The 20,569-nt window shown below is 37.7% G+C and overlaps 1 protein-coding gene across 1 annotated transcript; it reads left to right on the forward strand.

Moving 5' to 3' along the window:
* Nucleotides 1–3,018: 3,018 nt before the first annotated feature.
* Nucleotides 3,019–18,745, forward strand: bnip3la (BCL2 interacting protein 3 like a). The gene is made up of 6 exons (XM_052108295.1): nucleotides 3,019–3,149; nucleotides 8,878–9,112; nucleotides 11,296–11,377; nucleotides 11,506–11,612; nucleotides 13,289–13,444; nucleotides 17,346–18,745. Exons 1-6 carry the CDS (start codon nucleotides 3,095–3,097, stop codon nucleotides 17,392–17,394), a joined length of 684 nt encoding a protein of 227 aa, XP_051964255.1. The 5' UTR covers nucleotides 3,019–3,094; the 3' UTR covers nucleotides 17,395–18,745.
* The last annotated feature ends 1,824 nt before the right edge of the window (nucleotides 18,746–20,569 follow it).

The raw sequence follows: 20,569 nt of genomic DNA on the forward strand, positions 1-20,569 counted from the left end.
AATGCCTTAGCTACCACCAAGAACAACCTAACCACAGCATATCAATAGTCAAATGTACGATTTTTGCTCTATGACCATAAAATGGGCAAAAAAATGCTATAAACTTACCTTGGAGGAAACCGAGTCATATCCACCTAGCAACCACCTAGCCAGACCTTAGCAACCAACCAGAACAACCTAGCAACAGCATATTAATCGTCAAATGTAAAAAGCATTCTGGATTACCATAAAATGTGCAACAACAAAAAAATCCATAGATTTCTGTTGAAGGTGGAACCTGAGTCATATACACCTAGCAACCTCCCAACCCACCTTAGCAACCACCAAGAACAACCTAGCAACAGCATATCAATACTTAAATGTACGATTTTTGATGTATCACCATAAAATGGGAAATAACCCCAAAAAAATCAATAACTTTCATTGGAGGAACCAGAGTCATATCAACCTAGCAACCATCTAGCATCGTTGTGGCAACTGACAAGAACAACCTAGCAACCGCATATCAATCGGCATATGTAAAGATTTTGCTGGATGACCATAAGATATAAATAAAATGTGCAACAACAAAAAAATACATAGATTTATGTTGATGGTGGAGTCTTATAGACGTAGCAAACAACCAGCCCACCTTAGCAACCACAAAGAACAATCTAGCAACAGCATATCAATATCCAAATGTACAATTTTCACTGTATGACTAAAATAAAATTATCCATAAATGTATATTGAAGGAGGAACCTGGGTCATATAGCAACAACCAAAAACAACCTAGTAACAGCATATCAATTGTCAAATGTAAAATTTTTGCTGGCTGACCATAAAGTTGGTAAAATAAAATCCAAAGACTTGTGTTGGAAGAACATATCCACCTCGCAATGCCTTAGCAACCACCAAGAACAGCATAGCAACCGTCAAATGTATGATTTTAGCTGGTGGTGGGCTCTTTTGACTTGGGCCAATAAGCAGCCACCCAGAACAACCTGGAAACACCATAGCAACCGTCAAATGTATAATTTAGCAACAATTAATAGCATAGCAACTGTCAAATGTATGATTTTAGCTGGTGGTGGGCTCTTTTGACTTGGGCCAATAAGCAACCACCAAGAACAACCTAGCAACAGCATAGCAACTGTCAAATGTATGATTTTAGCTGGTGGTGGGCTCTTTTGACTTGGACAAATAAGCAACCACCCAGAACACCCTAGTAACCACCAAGAACAACCTAGCAACACCATAGCAACCATCAAATGTGTGATTTTTGTTGGTGGACTCTTTTGACTTGGACCGATAAAAGCAACCACCCAAGCAACCCCCTAGCAGCCACCAGTAACAATCCAGCAACAGCATAGCAACCGTCACATGTTTGATTTTCCATGGCTGTCCATAAAATCAGCAATATAATTCCTTAGGTTTTCATACAGTGTATACAGGTCGGGAGAAAGATAGACAAAATTGGTACTGAATGATAGCATATTAATACTTACTTCAAAGAATACCGTCCCATTGCATATGTCCAAGAAACCATGGTGAAATTAAGACACAATACAGTATTTTTACATGGTACTCTAATAATGCCTTACCTTGGTACCTTTCCAAAACCTACATTACCATGTAACAATGTTCACACACAAATAATTGCTTATCCATGGTATTTTTTTGTTCGTAAAGATATAGGAATTGTCCCAAAGTTTCTATGTTCATAAAATTACTTAAACTACATGAACTATAACATGTTCTTAGAGTACAAAGGTTTGCTGCCTCTACATTAGGGGCAAGTGGTGGACCAGAGGTGGCACTTTTGTGCAAATTGCATGGCATCATCATTTTGATGTGCAACTAGCGCTCAATGATAGCCTGAGGGGAAGTTTGCCTTTGCCCCTGAGCCAATCAAAAGCTTTGATCATATTTATGTCAGCTGTTACAGCTCTTGACTGCAGACCTTCATAGTAAACTTCACTGGAAAGTTTTAAAAGCAATTTATTTTCTAATGTGCTGTTGGTTGGATTAGTTAAGCACTGTTCATTATTTCAATGAATTGTATGCCATTGCATTGAGTTGTTGTGCGTTGATGCATTGGTTTGTATTAGATATCAATGACTGCTAAATTTTGGGAGTCTGTCGTTTTGATTAGCTTTGTTATGCTGTTCATTCGAGGTAGTGAGATAAGATGCACAGCCTTTTACGATTTGCCTATTTGTGGTTTACTTTCACGGTCACTTGAGCTTTTTGAAATGGATGTGCACGTCTTAGTGGTGTTTTGTTCTGAGATTAAATTATTTGGGATGTTTGTGTGGCATCATGTTCAGAGGTTGCATAAAAAAAAACATTCTTTATTCGTCACTCTCTGTAAAATTTCTGTCATTGTCTATTTTTATCAGTCATACTTGTTTTAATTTTATAAGTACATAGGCATAGAGGAGCGTAGCATCTATTATAATGGCACATACATGACAGTCCATAGGCTTTTATGATTTTTTGACTCCCCTTGTTTGAGTCCGGTGAAACCAATGAGTTCTGGTGTGTAACATCTGCCTGTCAATCAAAAGCTGTGCTAAAACATGGTTTTTAAACTTCACATTTAAAGTTCACATGCATAAGTTCACAGAACTACATAGTCCTGATGTGAACATAAAGTGCAATATGAGAAGCACATCTGTGAAGCTCAGTTAACACAGTTACTCCACTAAAATAAGTGACAATTCTGCTCTAAACATGATGTTTGCTCTTATTACATGCATGCATAATTGGCTGAAACAATGCACTGCTTTTTTTAAACGTAGCACATGCGCAGTGGGAATACACTAGGTAAAAAAAAAATCTTGTTTCTTTTTTGAAATAATTTATAATTATTTGTCAGTGTTTCAAAAGATAGGTCAAATAATTGATTGTTAAATGATTGTTTATGCCCCACACTAAATAATGACCCTGAGACGCCACTGCTGCCAACGCATTTTCACAGTGGTTCTGAATGTGCTGACGTCACACGTGCGCTCAGGTGGGGCCATTCAGGGGCCGCAGATGGTTGTGCGCGCTCACGAGGGGTTGGCTGTAACGCGCTGTGTTGACGGGCGCAAGTGACTGGAGAGGTAACATGTCCACCGCAGCCGCCGCGCAGCTCAACAACAATGAAGAACCGGGCCTCAATGGTAAACTTTTGCATTTCTGCAGGAGAAACTCGGGAGGGGTTCTGGTTTCGCTTTAAAGTCGCGTGTTTATGCTTCTCTTGAGCTTTAAAACGCTGTTATGCAACATCTATTGTTTCACTTCGTTCATTGGCTGGAATTTCCTCCTTCGCTCGTGCGTTCGGTTAGGGTTGAGAGGGCGGGAACGCGTGGTTACGTCATAGAGCGAGCGCGAATGAGAACGTGTATGAGCGGGAATCGCTGTGGCGTTGCTTAGCAACTTGGAATGATTGAAGCAACGCAAGCCAATCACTAGTTCCACAGTAGGTTAATATGCATAAGAGGCGGGGCTAAGCAAATATCAAAACAAGGCAAAGAGGGGAAATGATAAAAATGGAGACGGCGGGCGGGCGTGTGAGTAACTAAATAAACCGATACAATTTATTTGGGTTATTGGCTGGGCATTGCATTTTTGTGCCTTTCTGAAAGGTTGTTCATAAATTGTATAGTAGTTACACTTTCACAAAAGCATTTTTTTTTTAGGGGCAACTACAAGACCTAGCAAATTTGTACAGCTATTTATAACAGTGAATTATTCAGGGTTTTTTAGCATATGTTATAAGTTACATTTATGTAGTAGAATTGTACATAATCACTTTTCATCAGTTGTTTTGATGTGCTACTGTCTGCAAAGTATAAGAATTTGTTAAAAGACTGTTTTTGGTATGTCCAGTGAGCCCAGCCTCAGCCCATTTTATTTTTTTAGTTTTACCAGATTTTTCACATTCCATCTTTGCCTTCAAAAATTGGTTGCACAAGCAAAGAGCAAAGTATTTCCTCAACTATAACAAGTACACTTTCTAGACTTGTTCTAGCATGCTGCACTGACTAAAGTCTAGAAATATTGGATATAGCTTTAAATGCATTTATTGTTACAGAAGTTATAGTCTATTTTAAAAATGTACCAAATTAATACTCTTAGTTCTTGGACAATCATTACAGATTTGAATGGAATTTAGATGGAACTTCTTATTCATTTACACTGGTGGGCAAAGGTTTGGAATAATGTACAGATTTTACTGTTTCGGAAGGAAATTGGTACTTTTATTCACCAAAGTGGCATTCAACTGATCACAATGTATAGTCAGGACATTACTGATAACAGCACCATCACTATTTGAAACAAGACATTTCGATCAAATCTAGACAGACCCCATTTCCAGTAGCCTTCACTCCAGCACCTTATCCTTGAGTAATCATGCTAAATTGCTAATTTGGTACTAGAAAATCACTTGCTATTATATCAGACACAGTTAAAAGCTATTTGGGTCATTAAATGAAGCTTAACATTGTCTTTGTGTTTGTTTTTGAGTTGCGACAGTATGCAATAGACTGGCATATTTTAAGGTCAATATTAGGTCAAAAATGGCAAAAAAGAAACCGCTTTCTCTAGAAATCCATCAGTTAATTATTGTTTTGAGGAATGAATGCTATACAATGCTTGTAATTGCCAGAAAACTGCAGATTTCATACAAAGGTGTACACTACAGTCTTAAAAGACAAAGGACAACTGTCTCCAACAAGGACAGAAAGAGATGTGGAAGACCAGATGTGCAACTAAACAAGAGGATAAGTACATCAGAGTCTCTAGTTTGAGAAATAGACACCTCACATGTCCTCTGCTGACAGCTTCATTGAATTCTACCCGCTAAACACCAGTTTCATGTACAACAGTAAAGAGAAGACTCAGGGGTGCCGCCTTATGGGAAGAATTGCAAAGAAAAGACACTTTTGAAACCGAAAACAAAAAGAAAAGGTTAGAGTGGGCAAAGAAACACAGACACTGGACAACAGATCATTGGAAAAGAGTGTTATGCAAAAAGCTCTTAACCCCATTGAGCTTTAGTGGGATCAGCTAGACTGTAACGTGCGTGAGAAGTGCCCGACAAGACAGGAAGTGTGGGGTGAAAGGTCACCTGAGGATCTGAACAAACTGACAGCTAGAATAACAAAGATCTGCAAAGCTGTCATTACTTCACATGTTGAGAACTCTTTGAAGTAGTTTAACTTCAAATTGTAATAGTAATTGTTCACATTATTAATGTCCTGACTATACATTGTGATCAGTTGAATGCCACTTTGGTGAATAAAAGTACCAATTTCTTTCCATAAGAGCAAAATCTACATTATTCCAAAATTTGGCCACCAATATACATATATTTCTCTACTGTAAGTCATTTTTAATTATGATTAATAATTTATGTAAAAAATATCCAGCCTAAACAACATAACAGAGAAAAAATAATGACATTGATAGGTTGTAGGCTAAATATCTCTCTGCAATTTGTGTGGTTTTGATTTGATTTTAATTCGTTATATGATGTTTGAAAGGATATAGTATCTCTGAAGCTTTATCAGGTAAATGCTGTCTAAGTAGGGAGCTCACTACATTTATAGACACAGCCTCTGACAGTCTGCTCTTAGCTGTCATTTTGTCATGTTTATGTAAATATAATGGATTTGTTTACTCCGCTGACACCATCAGAGATCTTTCAGAAGGTGCAAACTCTTGAAAACGAGCGTTAGTATTTGACAGTATTCAGTGATGTAGGTTTATCTATTTTGGCACAGAGACAGATCTGGGTTACAAACACAGCAGAGGAAGGGAGGGAGAGTGAAAACCAGTGAGTTGACTGATTTACCTCGCTGTGCTCGAGATTACATAATCCTCTCCAACCCGCTCCACTGCTGCGGCGGATTCCATTAGAGCAACTCTAGGATCATCGCGCTAACGGTGCAGCAGCAGATAGAAACTCTTGTAACTCGAGCTTGTGTGTACTGAATAACAGTAAACTGGTGTATTATCTGTGCATTCATTTGAATATTTTGACACGTGATGTAGTACGTCACCACCTTGTGTGGAAATGTGGCCAGGATGTTTCCAAGACTCCAAAACAAATAGCTAAATTTGTAAAAAATTTTGAAGGAAATCTCGCCGCCACAATGCTAGAGGATTGTGGGTTTTTGCTAAGATGTTTCGATGTTGTTGCTAAGGTGTTCTAAGTGGTTGCTAGGGTGTTCTAGGTGGTTGCTTTGTGGTTACTTACTGGCAAAAGTCAAGAGTCTATGCACAATTCTCTATTTTGATGTTATTATTTACATTCTGGTCTGTATTTATGGGTCGGGTCACTTTTTCAATGTAAGACTCTAGAATTTTGGGCTGTTTTATTATCTACCCTGTAAAAATCATCAGTCGGATCACTGAGAATAAAATAGCACACTTTTCAAGCCGCACGATTTGAAAATAAATTGTTCAAAAATACAATACAAATGCAATTCACACAAAACAATTTACTTTAATACACCTCTTGGTGAGCATGTTTTCAATTACTGAGTTTCTGGGGCTTAAAGTAAAAAATATCATGTGGTGCAACCGTCCAAGTTGTGCTGAATCATCTTTTATTGTTATTATTATAATTGTTTAATTCAGTGAAACAATTTTATTTTAAAAATATGATTAATATTTGAAAAACTTTTGTCCATCTAATCAATGTCATGTGGCACAACCAACATGTAGGTAGAAATGTTGTCAAGTGACAAAAATCATAAAACAAAAGATCTCTTTAGACCCACAAGAATGTGTGTGACGATTTAAAAACAAATACTTATTTTGTCATATAATGAATTGCCAATATCATTACATTTGAATGAAAAGAGACATTTGGTTCAGGTCATTTGGTGCAACCATGAGAAAACGTATCAATATTCTTGACTTATAAATTCATGGAATTTAAATGTATTTATTTTTTTAACTTGAAACATATGTTTGAAAATGTTTTTTAATAGTGATGGAGTTGTGAGCACTCATGTATTCTGGGTGCAAGGAAGCAATTTTAATACCTTTTACTTGCACCACATGATATTTTTAAAGTCATTCAATAAATGTTTTTATACAAATTGCTATTTATGTTTTTCAAAAAATGTGTAAAAACAACATGAACTCAAAAATTATATGTCTACGAACTTGACATGTGTTTTTAAACCAGATTTTTGAAAAATATTTCTAATATGTATCACCTCGAACAACGTTATTATGTCAATGACCCATTTATATCTGTGGGCACGAACTGTGCAGGGATGAGCCTGTCTGCCACCAACAATCATGCCATGGTCCAAATCACTGAGATCCCAAAAAATATCCCCATTCTGATGGTTGATGTGAACATTAACTGAAGCTCCTGACCTGTATCTGCATGATTTTATGCACTGCACTGCTGCCACACAATTGGCTGATTAGATAATTGTGTGGATGATTGTTGGTGCCAGATGGGCTGGTTTGAGTATTACTGGGATTTTCATGCATAACAATCTAGAATTTACTCTGAATGGTGCCAAAAATTTCCAGAGAGCGGCAGTTCTGTGGATTGAAATGCCTTGTTGATGAGAGAGGTCAACAGAGAATGGCCAGACTGGTTCGAACTGATAAAGTGTACGGTAACTCAGATAACCACTCTGTACAATTGTAGTGAGAAGAATGCTATTCTGAGATGCAGGTTGGTGCTGTTTTGGTGGTACGAGGGGGACCTACACAATATTAGGCAGGTGGTTTTAATGTTGTGGCTGATCGGTGTATGTATATATATATAACAAAGAAATCTAGAAAACACCCAGTTTTATTTCGTGGTTTGAAATATAAACAGCAGAAACAGATAAATTAGCACTGTTACTGTTCAAAAAAGAAGGCAAAGTCCCTTTTGTTGTTGCACGAGGCTCAGGTGAATTAGTGCACCATCATGTGAACTAGTTCATTTAATCCATCACCCTAGACCGTTTCGCTGAATAAATATGGGACAAAATTTGAATTTGGGGCAAAATACGGGACAGCCTGGCTTATGCAGTACAGTGGGCTTTGTTGAGATCAATAATAGTATCAGCAATTGTAATAGGGATGCTTGCTGAAATATCTCTAATTCTAAAAGTACATTATTTTTTTTTAAATACATTTATTAAGATGTTCCTCTTTGCACAGTGTTTGGGATTAAGTGAGCTGTATATATTGCAGCTGGGGGCTTTGGGAGAGTTTGTTGCTTAAGTTTGTATTGTTAGGATCCAATGTGACAACAGATGCCTCTCTCATGGAAAGCCTGTGGAATTTGGGACTGTCATGGCAACAGGCCCATATCAGAATATCACAGAGACTCTTTTGACTTGGACTTACTAAAGCAACCACCTAGAACACACTAGTGTCATGACTCGTGGCAAAAACAATCGAGTTCAGTCTTTGGTGTAGTGTTCTTTGTTATTATCAGCTACTAATAAACTGAACTTGATGAAAAACAGCAGATGCATCTCGCAAAGGGGAAACGTGTTCAGATGTCTTGAGGACCGCACATCACTCCAGATCATGTTATTAAAGCATCGTGGGACCTGTCTGTGTATCTTTCGGTGTTGCCTGGCAACAGTGAGCATCAGTCGAGATGCTATGTGTCATGTTTGCACTGTGTCAACAGAGAGATGTGTTCTCTTGTACTGCTTTATTACTCTGAAGTTCCTTATTGAGCAAAACTTTATTTGCGTTTGTGTCTCTGTAATCTGAACACATTTTTTAAATAAAAAAATCAGAAATATTTAGATAGAAAACAAATACTTTTGAAATAAAGTACAAGCATTTGATCTAGACAAAATCGGACTTCCAGAGCTCAAAGCTTTCTCCCCAGTCCTCCCGGATCATTCATTCATCATTGGTTTTCAGGGTCCTGGGTGGAACTGGAGATGAATGGAAACACTCAGCCACAGAACCCCTGTTTGCTGGAGAATGGGAATGAAGGTGAGTCCCAGGCCCTGGAGGCCGTACAGGAAGAAGAGGAGGTTCTGACAGGAGGACTGGAGCATGTACCTTCCTCCTCCTCCATCCACAATGGAGATATGGAGAAAATCCTGCTGGATGCCCAGCACGAGTCCAGCCCCAGCAGCTCATCCTGCAACAGGTAAGATACAAAATACTGGATTCTTGTTTTGTTATTGAATCAAAAGCATACAGCACAATCAATGTTGTTCAATTCCTGAACAAATAATTCCTATGAACCGGTTATGTTTATGAATTCAAAATGTGTTGTGCAATTCACAAACAAATGACTCATATGAATCGACTCCTATGAATCGGTTCTTTTTAGTGAATTCAAAATGTGTTGTGCAATTCACAAACAAATGACTCCTATGAATCGACTCCTATGAATCGGTTCTTTTTAGTGAATTCAAAATGTGTTGTGCAATTCACAAACAAATGACTCCTATGAATCGACTCCTATGAATCGGTTCTTTTTAGTGAATTCAAAATGTGTTGTGCAATTCACAAACAAATGACTCCTATGAATCGGTTCTTTTTAATGAATTCAAAAGATAAGGCTCTACCAGCGGAGTGCCGATTGTCGTATTTTATTTGTATGAATTTTAAAAACAATACGACCATTGGAGTCATGACATTGGTTGTAGGTTTTTATTCACTAAAAAGAACTACCACATAAAAATAATTCCTGTGGTAGTTATTTTTAGTGAACAAAAACCTACAACCAATGTCATCCGATTCCTGAATAAATGACTCTTTTGAACTGGTTCTTTTTACTGAATGAAATAATAATGTGTTGTCTGATTCACAAACAAATCACTCATGATGAATGGGTTCTTTTAAGTTAATTAAGAACATAAGGCACAACCAGTGGAGTCTGATTCCCCCAACAAAAGTTTCGAATGGATCGGTTCTTTTTACTGAATTAAAAGCATACAGTGTGAACAGTGTTGTCTGAGTCCCAAACAAATCACTCTTTTTAGACAGTTTTTGCTAGTGTATCGAAAACATACTGCGTAACCAGTGTCGTCAAGTTCCTGAACAAATGTCTCTTTTGAACCGGATCTTTTCACTGAATTAAAAACATGCATTGTCTGATTCACAAATGAATCACTCTAATGAAAAGGTTCTTTTAAGTTAATTAAGAACATAAGGCGCGAACAGTGGAGTCCGATTCCCCAACAAATGTTTCTAAGTAATCAGTTAATTTAGCGAATTAAAAGCACAGTCTGGTCTGATTTCCAAACAAATTACTCTTATGAGCCAGTTCTTGTTAGTGAATCAAAAACATTCAGTGAAACCAGTGTCGTCTGATTCCCGATCTAATGACGCTTATTCGTCTATTCTTTTTAGCGAAATAAAACCGTACAGAATGACCAGTGTGGTTTGATTCCCAAATAAATGACTCTTCACGAACCATTTCTTTTTTTAGGAAGTAAAAATATACAGCATGACCAATGGTGTCTGATACTTAAGCGACTCATTCTCAAACGTATCACTCAGATCAGCTTTAGTGATTTCCAAACACACTGCAAAACACTGTAGTCCGATTCTCAAACGAATCACTCTAATTCGGGGTGGCTGTGGCTCAGGTGGTAGAGGGGGTCGGCTGCTAATCGCAGGGTTGGCGGTTCGATTCCCGGCCCACATGACTCCACATGCCGAAGTGCAAGACACTGAACCCCAAGTTGCTCCCAAGGCAGGCTGGTGCCTTGCATGGCATCTCTGCTGTCATTGGTGTATGAGTGTGAGTGGAAATGGGTGAATGGGACACAGTGTAAAGCGCTTTGGTAACCTCTAAGGTTAAAAAAGGCGCAATATAAGTGCAGACCATTTACCATATAATGAGCTGGTTCTCAGACTCTAGACTTTTTATTTTCCATGAAATGCCTCTGTTATCAGTTATCTGTTTGCATAATTTTAAATGGCATTTAAAAGTAACGAGTCTGAATGGAACGAATTCATTCACCGTGCAAATAGTGCAAACACGTGTGTGCAAACATGCTGTGGAATAGAAGGTTTTAATCATGGTCAAAGTTTCCATGTGAGCAGGTTTTCATTCCAGCAGAAAGAGCGTTCCATAGAGGGCACGTTTAATAGGGAGGAGAGAGTGGAAAAACCTTCAACGATGCCCTCATTGTTCTTTATATAGTTAGCAGATTGAATAAGGAATTTTATTTATCAGATTCAAAGAAGAATCACATTTCTTATTCTTTATTACAATGCTAGCTTTTAGCTTAATACATCATAATTTACTCCAGACATTGTTGGCAGCAGTTATGTCTCCTCTGATCTGTATTTTACATTTGCTCTGTGTTTTTACAGCCCACCACGACCACACAGTCCTGATCAGGATGAGGGACAGATCATGTTTGATGTGGAGATGCAGAGCGAGAGAGACTCTCAGGTGAGCGCCACATATAATATAAGAATCTACTGGAAGAGTCATTATTCGACTGCAGTCTTATAGTGATAGAGAATGGAAATAAATATGAAATAAAACTGTGTTTTTACAACTCGTCTCGTCTCTTGCAGTCAGATGATGACAGTGTGGAGAAGGACAGAGATGAGGATATTCTCATGAATAAAGGGGAGGGTTGGGTGGCAGACTGGTCCAGTCGACCAGAAAACATTCCTCCAAAGTAAGTAACAGTATTCAACACACAGCCATTAATGTGTAAACCGCTGGCAACAAAAGTGAGTACACTCCTAAGTGAAAATGTCCAAATTGGGCCCAAAGTGTCAGTATTTTGTGTGGCCACCATTATTTCCCAGCACTGCTTTAACCCTCTTGGGCATGGAGTTCACCAGAGCTTCACAGGTTGCCACTGGAGTCCTCTTCCACTCCTCCATGACAACATCACGGAGCTGGTGGATGTTAGAGACCTTGTGCTCCTCCACCTTCCGTTTGAGGATGCCCCACAGATGCTCAATAGGGTTTAGGTCTGGAGACATGCTTGGCCAGTCCATCACCTTCACCCTCAGCTTCTTTAGCAAGGCAGTGGTCGTCTTGGAGGTGTGTTTGGGGTCGTTATCATGCTGGAATACTGCCCTGCGGCCCAGTCTCCGAAGGGAGGGAATCATGCTATGTACAGACCATGACACTCCCACCACCATGCTTGACTGTAGGCAAGACACACTTGTCTTTGTACTCCTCACCTGGTTGCCGCCACACACGCTTGACACCATCTGAACCAAATAAGTTTATCTTGGTCTCATCAGACCACAGGACATGGTTCCAGTAATCCATGTCCTTAGTCTGCTTGTCTTCAGCAAAATCATCTTTAGAAGAGGCTTCCTTCTGGGATGACAGCCATGCAGACCATTTTGACGCAGTGTGCGGCGTATGGTCTGAGCACTGACAGGCTGACCCCCCCCACCCCTTCAACCTCTGCAGCAATGCTGGCAGCACTCATATGTCTATTTCCCAAAGACAACCTCTGGATATGACGCTGAGCACGTGCACTCAACTTTGGTCGACCATGGTGAGGCCTGTTCTGAGTGGAACCTGTCCTGTTAAACCGCTGTATGGTCTTGGCCACTGTGCTGCAGCTGAGTGTCAGGGTCTTGGCAATCTTCTTATAGCCTAGGCCATCTTTATGTAGACCAACAATTCTTTTTTTCAGATCCTCAGAGAGTTCTTTGCCATGAGGTGCCATGTTGAACTTCCAGTGACCAGTATGAGAGAGTGTGAGAGCAATGACACCAAATTTAACACACCTTCTCCCCATTCACACCTGAGACCTTGTAACAATAACGAGTCACATGACACCAGGGAGGGAAAATGGCTAATTTGTCCCAATTTTGACATTTTCACTTAGGGGTGTACTCACTTTTGTTGCCAGCAGTTTAGACATTAATGGCTGTATGTTGAGTTATTTTGTTATACAAGCTGTACACTCACTACTTTACATTGTAGCAAAGTGTCATTTCTTCAGTGTTGTCACATGAAAAGGTATACTTTTCATGTGTACTCACTTTTGTGAGATACTGTATATCCAAGCATATCCAAGATAGGGTGTTCAGCTGGAGATAAAGGGTGTTATAGCACATGCTGCTGGCAACACCAAGGTTATAGGTTTGATTCTGTATACCTAGAATGCACTGCAAAATCACTTTGGATAAAAGTCTGTAACTTAACAAATATTTCTTAGTTTCTAGGAAAATTAAATGTTCCTTGCAAGGTATCAAACTCAAAACAGAGTTACTGTAACAGTTGATACAGTTTTTTAAATGAAGATTAAGTTTGTAGTAGTACTTGATTGCACAGTCATACAGTTCAACTGTAAATATAAACATCATCTTTTTCCTGTCGCAGGGAGTTTCATTTCCGTCACCCGAAGCGCTCTGGATCAGTGTCTCTAAGCATGAGGAAGACTGGTGCTATGAAGAAAGGAGGCGTGTTCTCCACTGAGTTCCTCAAAGTGTTCATGCCATCATTGCTGCTCACCCACATCCTGGCACTGGGATTGGGGTTAGTGCCCACACACACACACACACACACACACACACATACACCATATTGCAGCTGTACATGTGTGTGTACTGTAGAACACTAATAACTTCATATACTGTATATAGAACTGCAGTGAGCATGCGTGCAACATGCGGATACATTTTAATTACAATATAACGTTCTGAGATAATTTGCTGCAAAGTTAATAAAATAAGTTGCATATTTATATTGTTAATATATACATTTTGAAAAGAAACAAAAATTAAAATTATGCATTGTCTGATTCACAAACAAATCACTCTAATAAATAGGCTATATTAAGTTAATTAAGAACACAAGGCATGACCAGTGGACTCCGATTCCCCAACAAATGTTTCTAAGTAATCGTTTAATTTAGTGAGCCTGGTCCGATTCCCAAACAAATGACTCTTTTGAACCGGTTCTTTTTACGGAATTAAATAAAAATGTGTTGTCTGATTCCCAGACAAATCACTCTAATGAATAGGTTCTTTTAGGTTGTTTAAGAAGATAAGGCACAACCAGTGGAGTCCGATTCCCCAACAAATGTTTCTAAGTAATAGGTTAATTTAGTGAATTAAAAGCATACAATGTGAACAGTCTGGTCCGATTCCCAAACAAATTACTCTTTTGAACCGGTCCTTTTTATGCAATTAAATAAAAAGATAAGATAAGAAGATAAGGCATGACCAGTGGAGTCCGATTCCCCAACAAATGTTTCTAATGAATCAGTTCTTTTTACTGAATTAAAAGCATACAGTGTGAACAAGTCACAGTTTTCCAATTTCTCCAATCGGATAAGTTATATGTAACTAAAGAACACTTATTACATGTGTTTGGAGTAGGTCTACTTTTTATAACCACAAAAATGCCATAATTTGTTTTATAGAAATCATGTTACACCTAACCATGGTAGTGAAGAAGATCCATGCTTCCATGTGCTTACTATTGTCTTGTTACAAATACCACTGTTAAAACTATAACAATAAATCAATTAATTCATTTACATTTTCACAAGGGCAAATGCAAAACACAATTTTTGTTTTTTTCAGATGAAATAGAAAATCCTAAAAATAAAAAATAGGCTAAAATATGTTTGTTTGAGTGCAAGCAAATATAACTGATTTTGTTATACTCATTTGAATCAATAAAAACCTGATGAAAGGAGTTCAAACTCAGTCACACTGTTACTCACATGAATTAGGTGTTAACTTTTACTTCTTATAGATGTTATAGATAACCTTACTGTTGTTGATACCAGTAAATTTACATCTACATCCAACTCCAAATCAATGCTGTAATGTAGAATGAGCATTTCAGTGGCACAAAATCTGCAATATTATTGGTCTTTTCACTTATTTTTGAAATGTAATAACAATATCACTTTTATTATTATTTTCTGGCTTTGCATTTTCATTTTATAGGCCCCAAATATAGCCCTCCATCTGCTTGAATTTAAGAAACACAAGGTTTGGTCTCACATTCATGATACGTAAGCCTGCTGAATTTATTAACAAAACTTTTAAAGTATGCAACGCATCGTGCAAATAATAATAATAATAAAAAAAGGCAGTTTTGTTTGCCAAAATAATGATGTAAAAATGTAAACAACTTCACAGAACAACCTAAAAAAAATTCTGTTCAATTTACAGTAAAACATAAAATTTATATTAACTGTCTGAAACTGTAAAATCTGCTTTTTACTTTATAAGATATTGTTAATCGCCATAAAAATTACAGAAGAGCACATGATGACATGAAGTTCATCAATAGTGGCTCTTCCTGGAGTAATGATCAATAAACATGTAGAGACAGTCACTCACAGAAACAATAAACACCATCAGGGTAACACATGTGAGATTTAAATAATGCAGTAAACATGAACTAACACCCCCAATATACACTACCGGTCAAAGGTTTTGAAACACTTGACTGAAATGTTTCTCATGATCTTAAAATTTTTTTGATCTGAAGGCGTTTGCATAGATGTTTGAAATTAGTTTTGTAGACCAAAATATAATTGTGCCAACATGTTACTTTATCTCATTATAAAACGATGACTTGGACCAAATAATAAAGAAAAGCAGCTAATAAGTGCCTAACATAGAAGAGAACTCCTTCAATACTATTTAAAAGCCTCCCAGGGTGATACCTGATTTCTCAAGTTGCCTGAGAAATGCCAAGAGTATGTTTCTGCAAATTCTAGGCAAAGGGGGACTACTTTGAAGATGCTAAAATATTTACATTTATGCATTTGGCAGATGCTTTTATCCAAAGCGACTTACAGAGCACTTATTACAGGGACAATCCCCCCCGGAGCAACCTGGAGTTAAGTGCCTTGCTCACGGACACAATGGTGGTGGCTGTAGGGATTGAACCAGCAACCTTCTGATTACAAGTTATGTGCTTTAGCCCACATAAATAGTTCCATTTATGTTATTCCATAGTTTTACTATTATTCTAAAATGTGAAGAAAACAAATGATAATAAAGAATGAGTGTTTCAAAACTTTTAACCGGTAGTGTATATAACTGATATTAAAAATAAGAAGAAACATAACTATTCCCATAAAATACCTTGAAATGGACTGGGTCATGCAGGGAATTCTGGGAATGCCTGATTATTGTTTTTTTATAGCCATTTTTACATATCTTATGTTTTTAATACAATGTCCCCCAGGGGCCTGGGTAGCTCAGTGTGTAAAGACACCGACTATCACACCTGGAGTCGCGAGTTCGAATCCAGGGCGTGCTGAGTGACTCCAGCCAGGTTTCCTAAGCAACCAAATTGGCCTGGTTGCTACGGAGGGTAGAGTCACATGGGCAGGGACGGATTACCTACCGGGCCAATGGGTCCTGTGCCCATGGGCCCTTGACTACCAGGGGGTCCTTGGCTGCCCGGGGGTGCCCTGGGCTTTAAGGCTGCATGACCCCTGCTTGAAAACCCTTTTGGCAATGAACTCAACAACTTCTGGGTAGAGGAGGGCCCCAGGGCCTTTGCAAGTCATAATCCATCCCTGCACATGTGGTAACCTCCTTGTGGTCACTATAATGTGGTTCGCTCTTGGTGGGGCGTCCAGTATATTATGCATTTGTACATCTCTGCATGTGTTTAATTCTTGCTAATATCCTGACAGATGATTTGATGTGGAGACCATTAAAAGCTTAAGGTTTTGCAATTTTGGGCTTGGACCAAAATTGCAAAACCAATTTGTTGGTGCCCAGGAGTGTAGGCAATAGTAAAATGCTAATTTGCATTTGGAAACCTAATGAGAAAACAAAAATAAAAAAATGTACACCTAATGATATGCTCATGAGATGATACACGATACTGGGTTCACGAGAACGGGGCGATATTTTAACACTATATATATATATATGAGTGGTCTTTTAATTGCGATACCACAATTTCCTTTTCGATCCAAAACCAAGTACTAAGTAAAAGGCAGAGTTGATGAGCGCAAAGCGATCATCTGTGTTCCGCAACTGCTTTCGGGTCCTTGAATAACGTATAACGTGCGAGTAAGGGCAAAGTACTTTCTAGTGCCCTCCTAGGGTAAGATGGTGCCCTCCTAGGAAGTTGGTGCCCTACGCAGACTGCGTAATCTGCTTATAGTGAGCGCCGGTACTGCATGAGTCTCTTCAGACCTGGTGGATTTTAGTTGAGAGCTGTGGTGGTTCTGTAGGTGTCTTTGCATAGTGCTTGTGTTAGCCGCGGTGTATGGCAATATTTTTTTACAGTACTTGCATATTGTCACATTGTAATATCGAGAGATCTCGTGGCATGAGATCTCGTCACACCCCTACTAAATACCAATTAAATATAGATTACAAAATAAAACTTTATATCAGTAAAAATATTTATTTATGACTTATTTGTTTATTTTTAATTTTTTTGGTAGGGTCTACATTGGGAAGAGGTTGACCACACCCTCCACAAGCTCATTTTAAACCCAAACAGAACCCAGTGCCTGGATGCCTCTCCTGAAGCAGTGGTGGCAAAACAGTGGCCAAACGTGTGATCATTTCTCTCCCCTCCCACATACTGCCAACTGTCCTTTATTTGATTCCACATTCCTGGTTTTATTCACACACACACTGCTGGGAGAATTTCTGCTTGTTGACCTTTGACTGTGTTACCATTCCTTGCCCTCTGATGCTTACTTGTTTTAGATGTTTTTATTTCATATTCATATTCCTTGCCTTTTCATTTATATACAGTATTATACAAGGTAGACAGTAGTACCAGCTATAGCTCCAGTTATCACTCCATCACTACAGCAACATGCATATTATTCATTCAATTCTGCATGGCGCACTTCATATGCAATTGATGTATGCAACTTTGCCGTGGTTTGTAGTTTGAGTAAGTAAAATAACTGAGAATGGCATCGCTGAACCGATAAGCATGGACATTCGTGTCCACACTTCAGTTTAAGACCCAGTTTGATTGGGTTAGTTGAGTTGCTATTAAGGCCACACACACACACACAAACACAAACACGCACTTGATTGCCTTGATGCGTTTCCTGCTGTCTCGTACCAGGCTCACAGCAGTGCCAAAGGGTTTCCACTGTGATGGTGCACCTGCCAACCCAACAAGAGCTTGTCATACCTCTCGTAGACGTGTTTAAATGAGGATCTCTGCAGACTCTGTTTGACTTGAGCTGATTATTTTATCCTTCAAAAACACCTTGCAAAGCCTTGCGGTTTTATGGTGAACACCCGTAGTAAGCGTAGTGTTTCTATAGTAGTGTATTAAATGCTATTATATGCACATTTGTCAAAACATGTGACAGACTGTAGAGGCAAATCTGGTGACCCCACATACATACTCGTGTGCATATTTGATGTGTTGTGGTGTAGTTTTACAGATCAAACTACTCATTTAGGATACTCTTAACAGGTTTACATTCAGACACATACAGGTGACTTTTCACAAAACCGGTCATATTTCACCTCAAATTCAGATGCAAAATACAACATTTTTGCTTTAAGAAAATAAAAACAAAAGTTTTTTTGCATTGTGACATTATTATCATGACAATTTACAACCTAAGTCTCATTATTGTAATGTTAAATAGTCTGATTCTCATTCATTTGATGCATTAAAGATGTATTATTTCATTTGTAAAGTATTTGTACACTCATAAAGTTGAATTTTAAGATTAACACATCGTATGACAAATTTCCGACAAAACGAATATAGTCTTTAATGAAATGTACATATTATGAATTAAGCATAATGTATTTATTTAAACTTAAACTTTGCATTTACACAAAAACAGCATATTTACATATTTCAGTTTCATATCAAAATGCCATTGAATTTGTTAAGCATTAATCTTTTAAATTCAAAGTAATAAAACTTTAAATATTTTTTATTTATTTTGTTTATTTTTTAAAGATTACTTATTAATTTGATGGATTTTTGTTCTGAAATTTAAATGTTTAAACCTTTAAAAATGGCAAAAAAATGTTAGTGTAAAAGTATTTATTTAATGTATGCTTGATTTATAATAATGAAGATTATTTTCATTTTACTGCCCCTAATTTATTCTAATTAGAAAAATTATAATTTAAAAACAATCGCTTATTATTTATTATATATGAAAAATATATGTTAATATAAATAAAGAGAAATTCAAAATAAAAAGAAATATAAAAAAAAAAAATCATATTATAAATGAAGCATTATGTTAAGTATTTATTTAAACTTAAAAATGTTCGCATTCATGCTTCATTTATATTAATGTAGATTATTAAAATATTTTTCAATTCAGTTTGATGGAAATTTGTCCTACAATTGAAATGCCTAAATCTTAAAATAGACAAACATATGTTTACGATATATTATGATGGGAACATTTATTGTATTTAGTTTTTTTTAACATACTTTACATTGATTCGAAAAATCACAATTAAAAAACAATCACATATTAAAGTAATGATAATCATCATAGAGAATAAGAAGAAGAATTACAGAAGTACTCCTTTCAAAGACAAGGACGTATAACAATCGGGTAGACTGGCCTTATGGAGAACCGGGACTTTTCCTGGTGGGCCGGCTGTGAAACGGGGCCCCCGCACCCAAATACAGGGCCGATTTCTCTTTCCAGTCTGCTTCTGATAACAATAATGAGAATTTTGTTGGAAAATGTCCTTAATTGTCTTGAAAATAATGTCACAAAATGTGAAAAATATATTTTTGGTGAAATATGAACTGCATGTTTTCTTGACAGGTTCGTGAGATTCATCCTTACGTTATCTTAGAAACACATAACACTTTAAATTACTGTTTGTTTGAAGTACATGTTCTATGAAGCAAAATGTGTTTGATAGACCCTGAAACCTCAGAGTTGAAGAGTTCAGCAAACATAACCAGTTTAAGGTCACCCTTCCATTGAGGCATAATGCAATTTCACCCCCAGCCTGCGTCTGTGTCATTGTGCCAAACTTTCTTCACCATTTTCATTCTTTTTCTGTCTCCGAGAGGGGAGATACAAGAGGCCAATTTTGTGTTACACAAGCCATGCCTCAAGTTATGTTTGCACCTATTCTGAGCCCCATTGCATGCATGTGTTATGAGAAACCACACAGGACGAGCTGTGGATGGTAAAATGTATCCCTGCATGGGACGGAATCAGAACTGTGAAGTTGTAGCTTCTGTCAGCAGTAATAAACGAACCCGCTCTGTTTCGGGTAGGTACACCATATGATATATTTGATGCACATTATTACTGTTTTCTTTCTCTCTTTTTTTATTTTAATTGTTGCTTTAATCATGTTTGTGAATACTGGAGGGCGAGGCCCTCGTGACTGACAGCTCCTGGATGTGTTTTGGTTTGAATTCTAATACCGGAGTGATGAAGCAAAGATGGTGTAGTTTCTTTTATTTCTCAAATGTTAGAGGAAAACTGATATTAAAATGACAAATATAAACCTGACTTTCTCAAGAATGCATCATTCCTTAGTTTGTGTGTCCGTGCTATTCGTGCACTTTATTTTTCGGCATGTTAAAAGGAAACTGTATAATTAAAGGAACGTTTCGGGTTTAATACAAGTTAAGCTCAATTGACAGCATTTGTGGCATAATGTTGATTACCACAAAACAATATTTTCGACT

This window comes from Xyrauchen texanus, chromosome 37 (genome assembly GCF_025860055.1).
Source record: "Xyrauchen texanus isolate HMW12.3.18 chromosome 37, RBS_HiC_50CHRs, whole genome shotgun sequence".
NCBI lineage: Eukaryota > Metazoa > Chordata > Actinopteri > Cypriniformes > Catostomidae > Xyrauchen > Xyrauchen texanus.

Bases quoted from the DNA above. Each gene is read 5' to 3' on its own strand.
- bnip3la (XM_052108295.1), top strand. From the start codon at position 3,095: ATGTCCACCGCAGCCGCCGCGCAGCTCAACAACAATGAAGAACCGGGC. The intron at 3,150-8,877 runs GTAAACTTTTGC...ATTGGTTTTCAG, and splicing joins TGAAGAACCGGGCCTCAATG to GGTCCTGGGTGGAACTGGAG. The intron at 11,378-11,505 runs GTGAGCGCCACA...CGTCTCTTGCAG, and splicing joins AGAGCGAGAGAGACTCTCAG to TCAGATGATGACAGTGTGGA.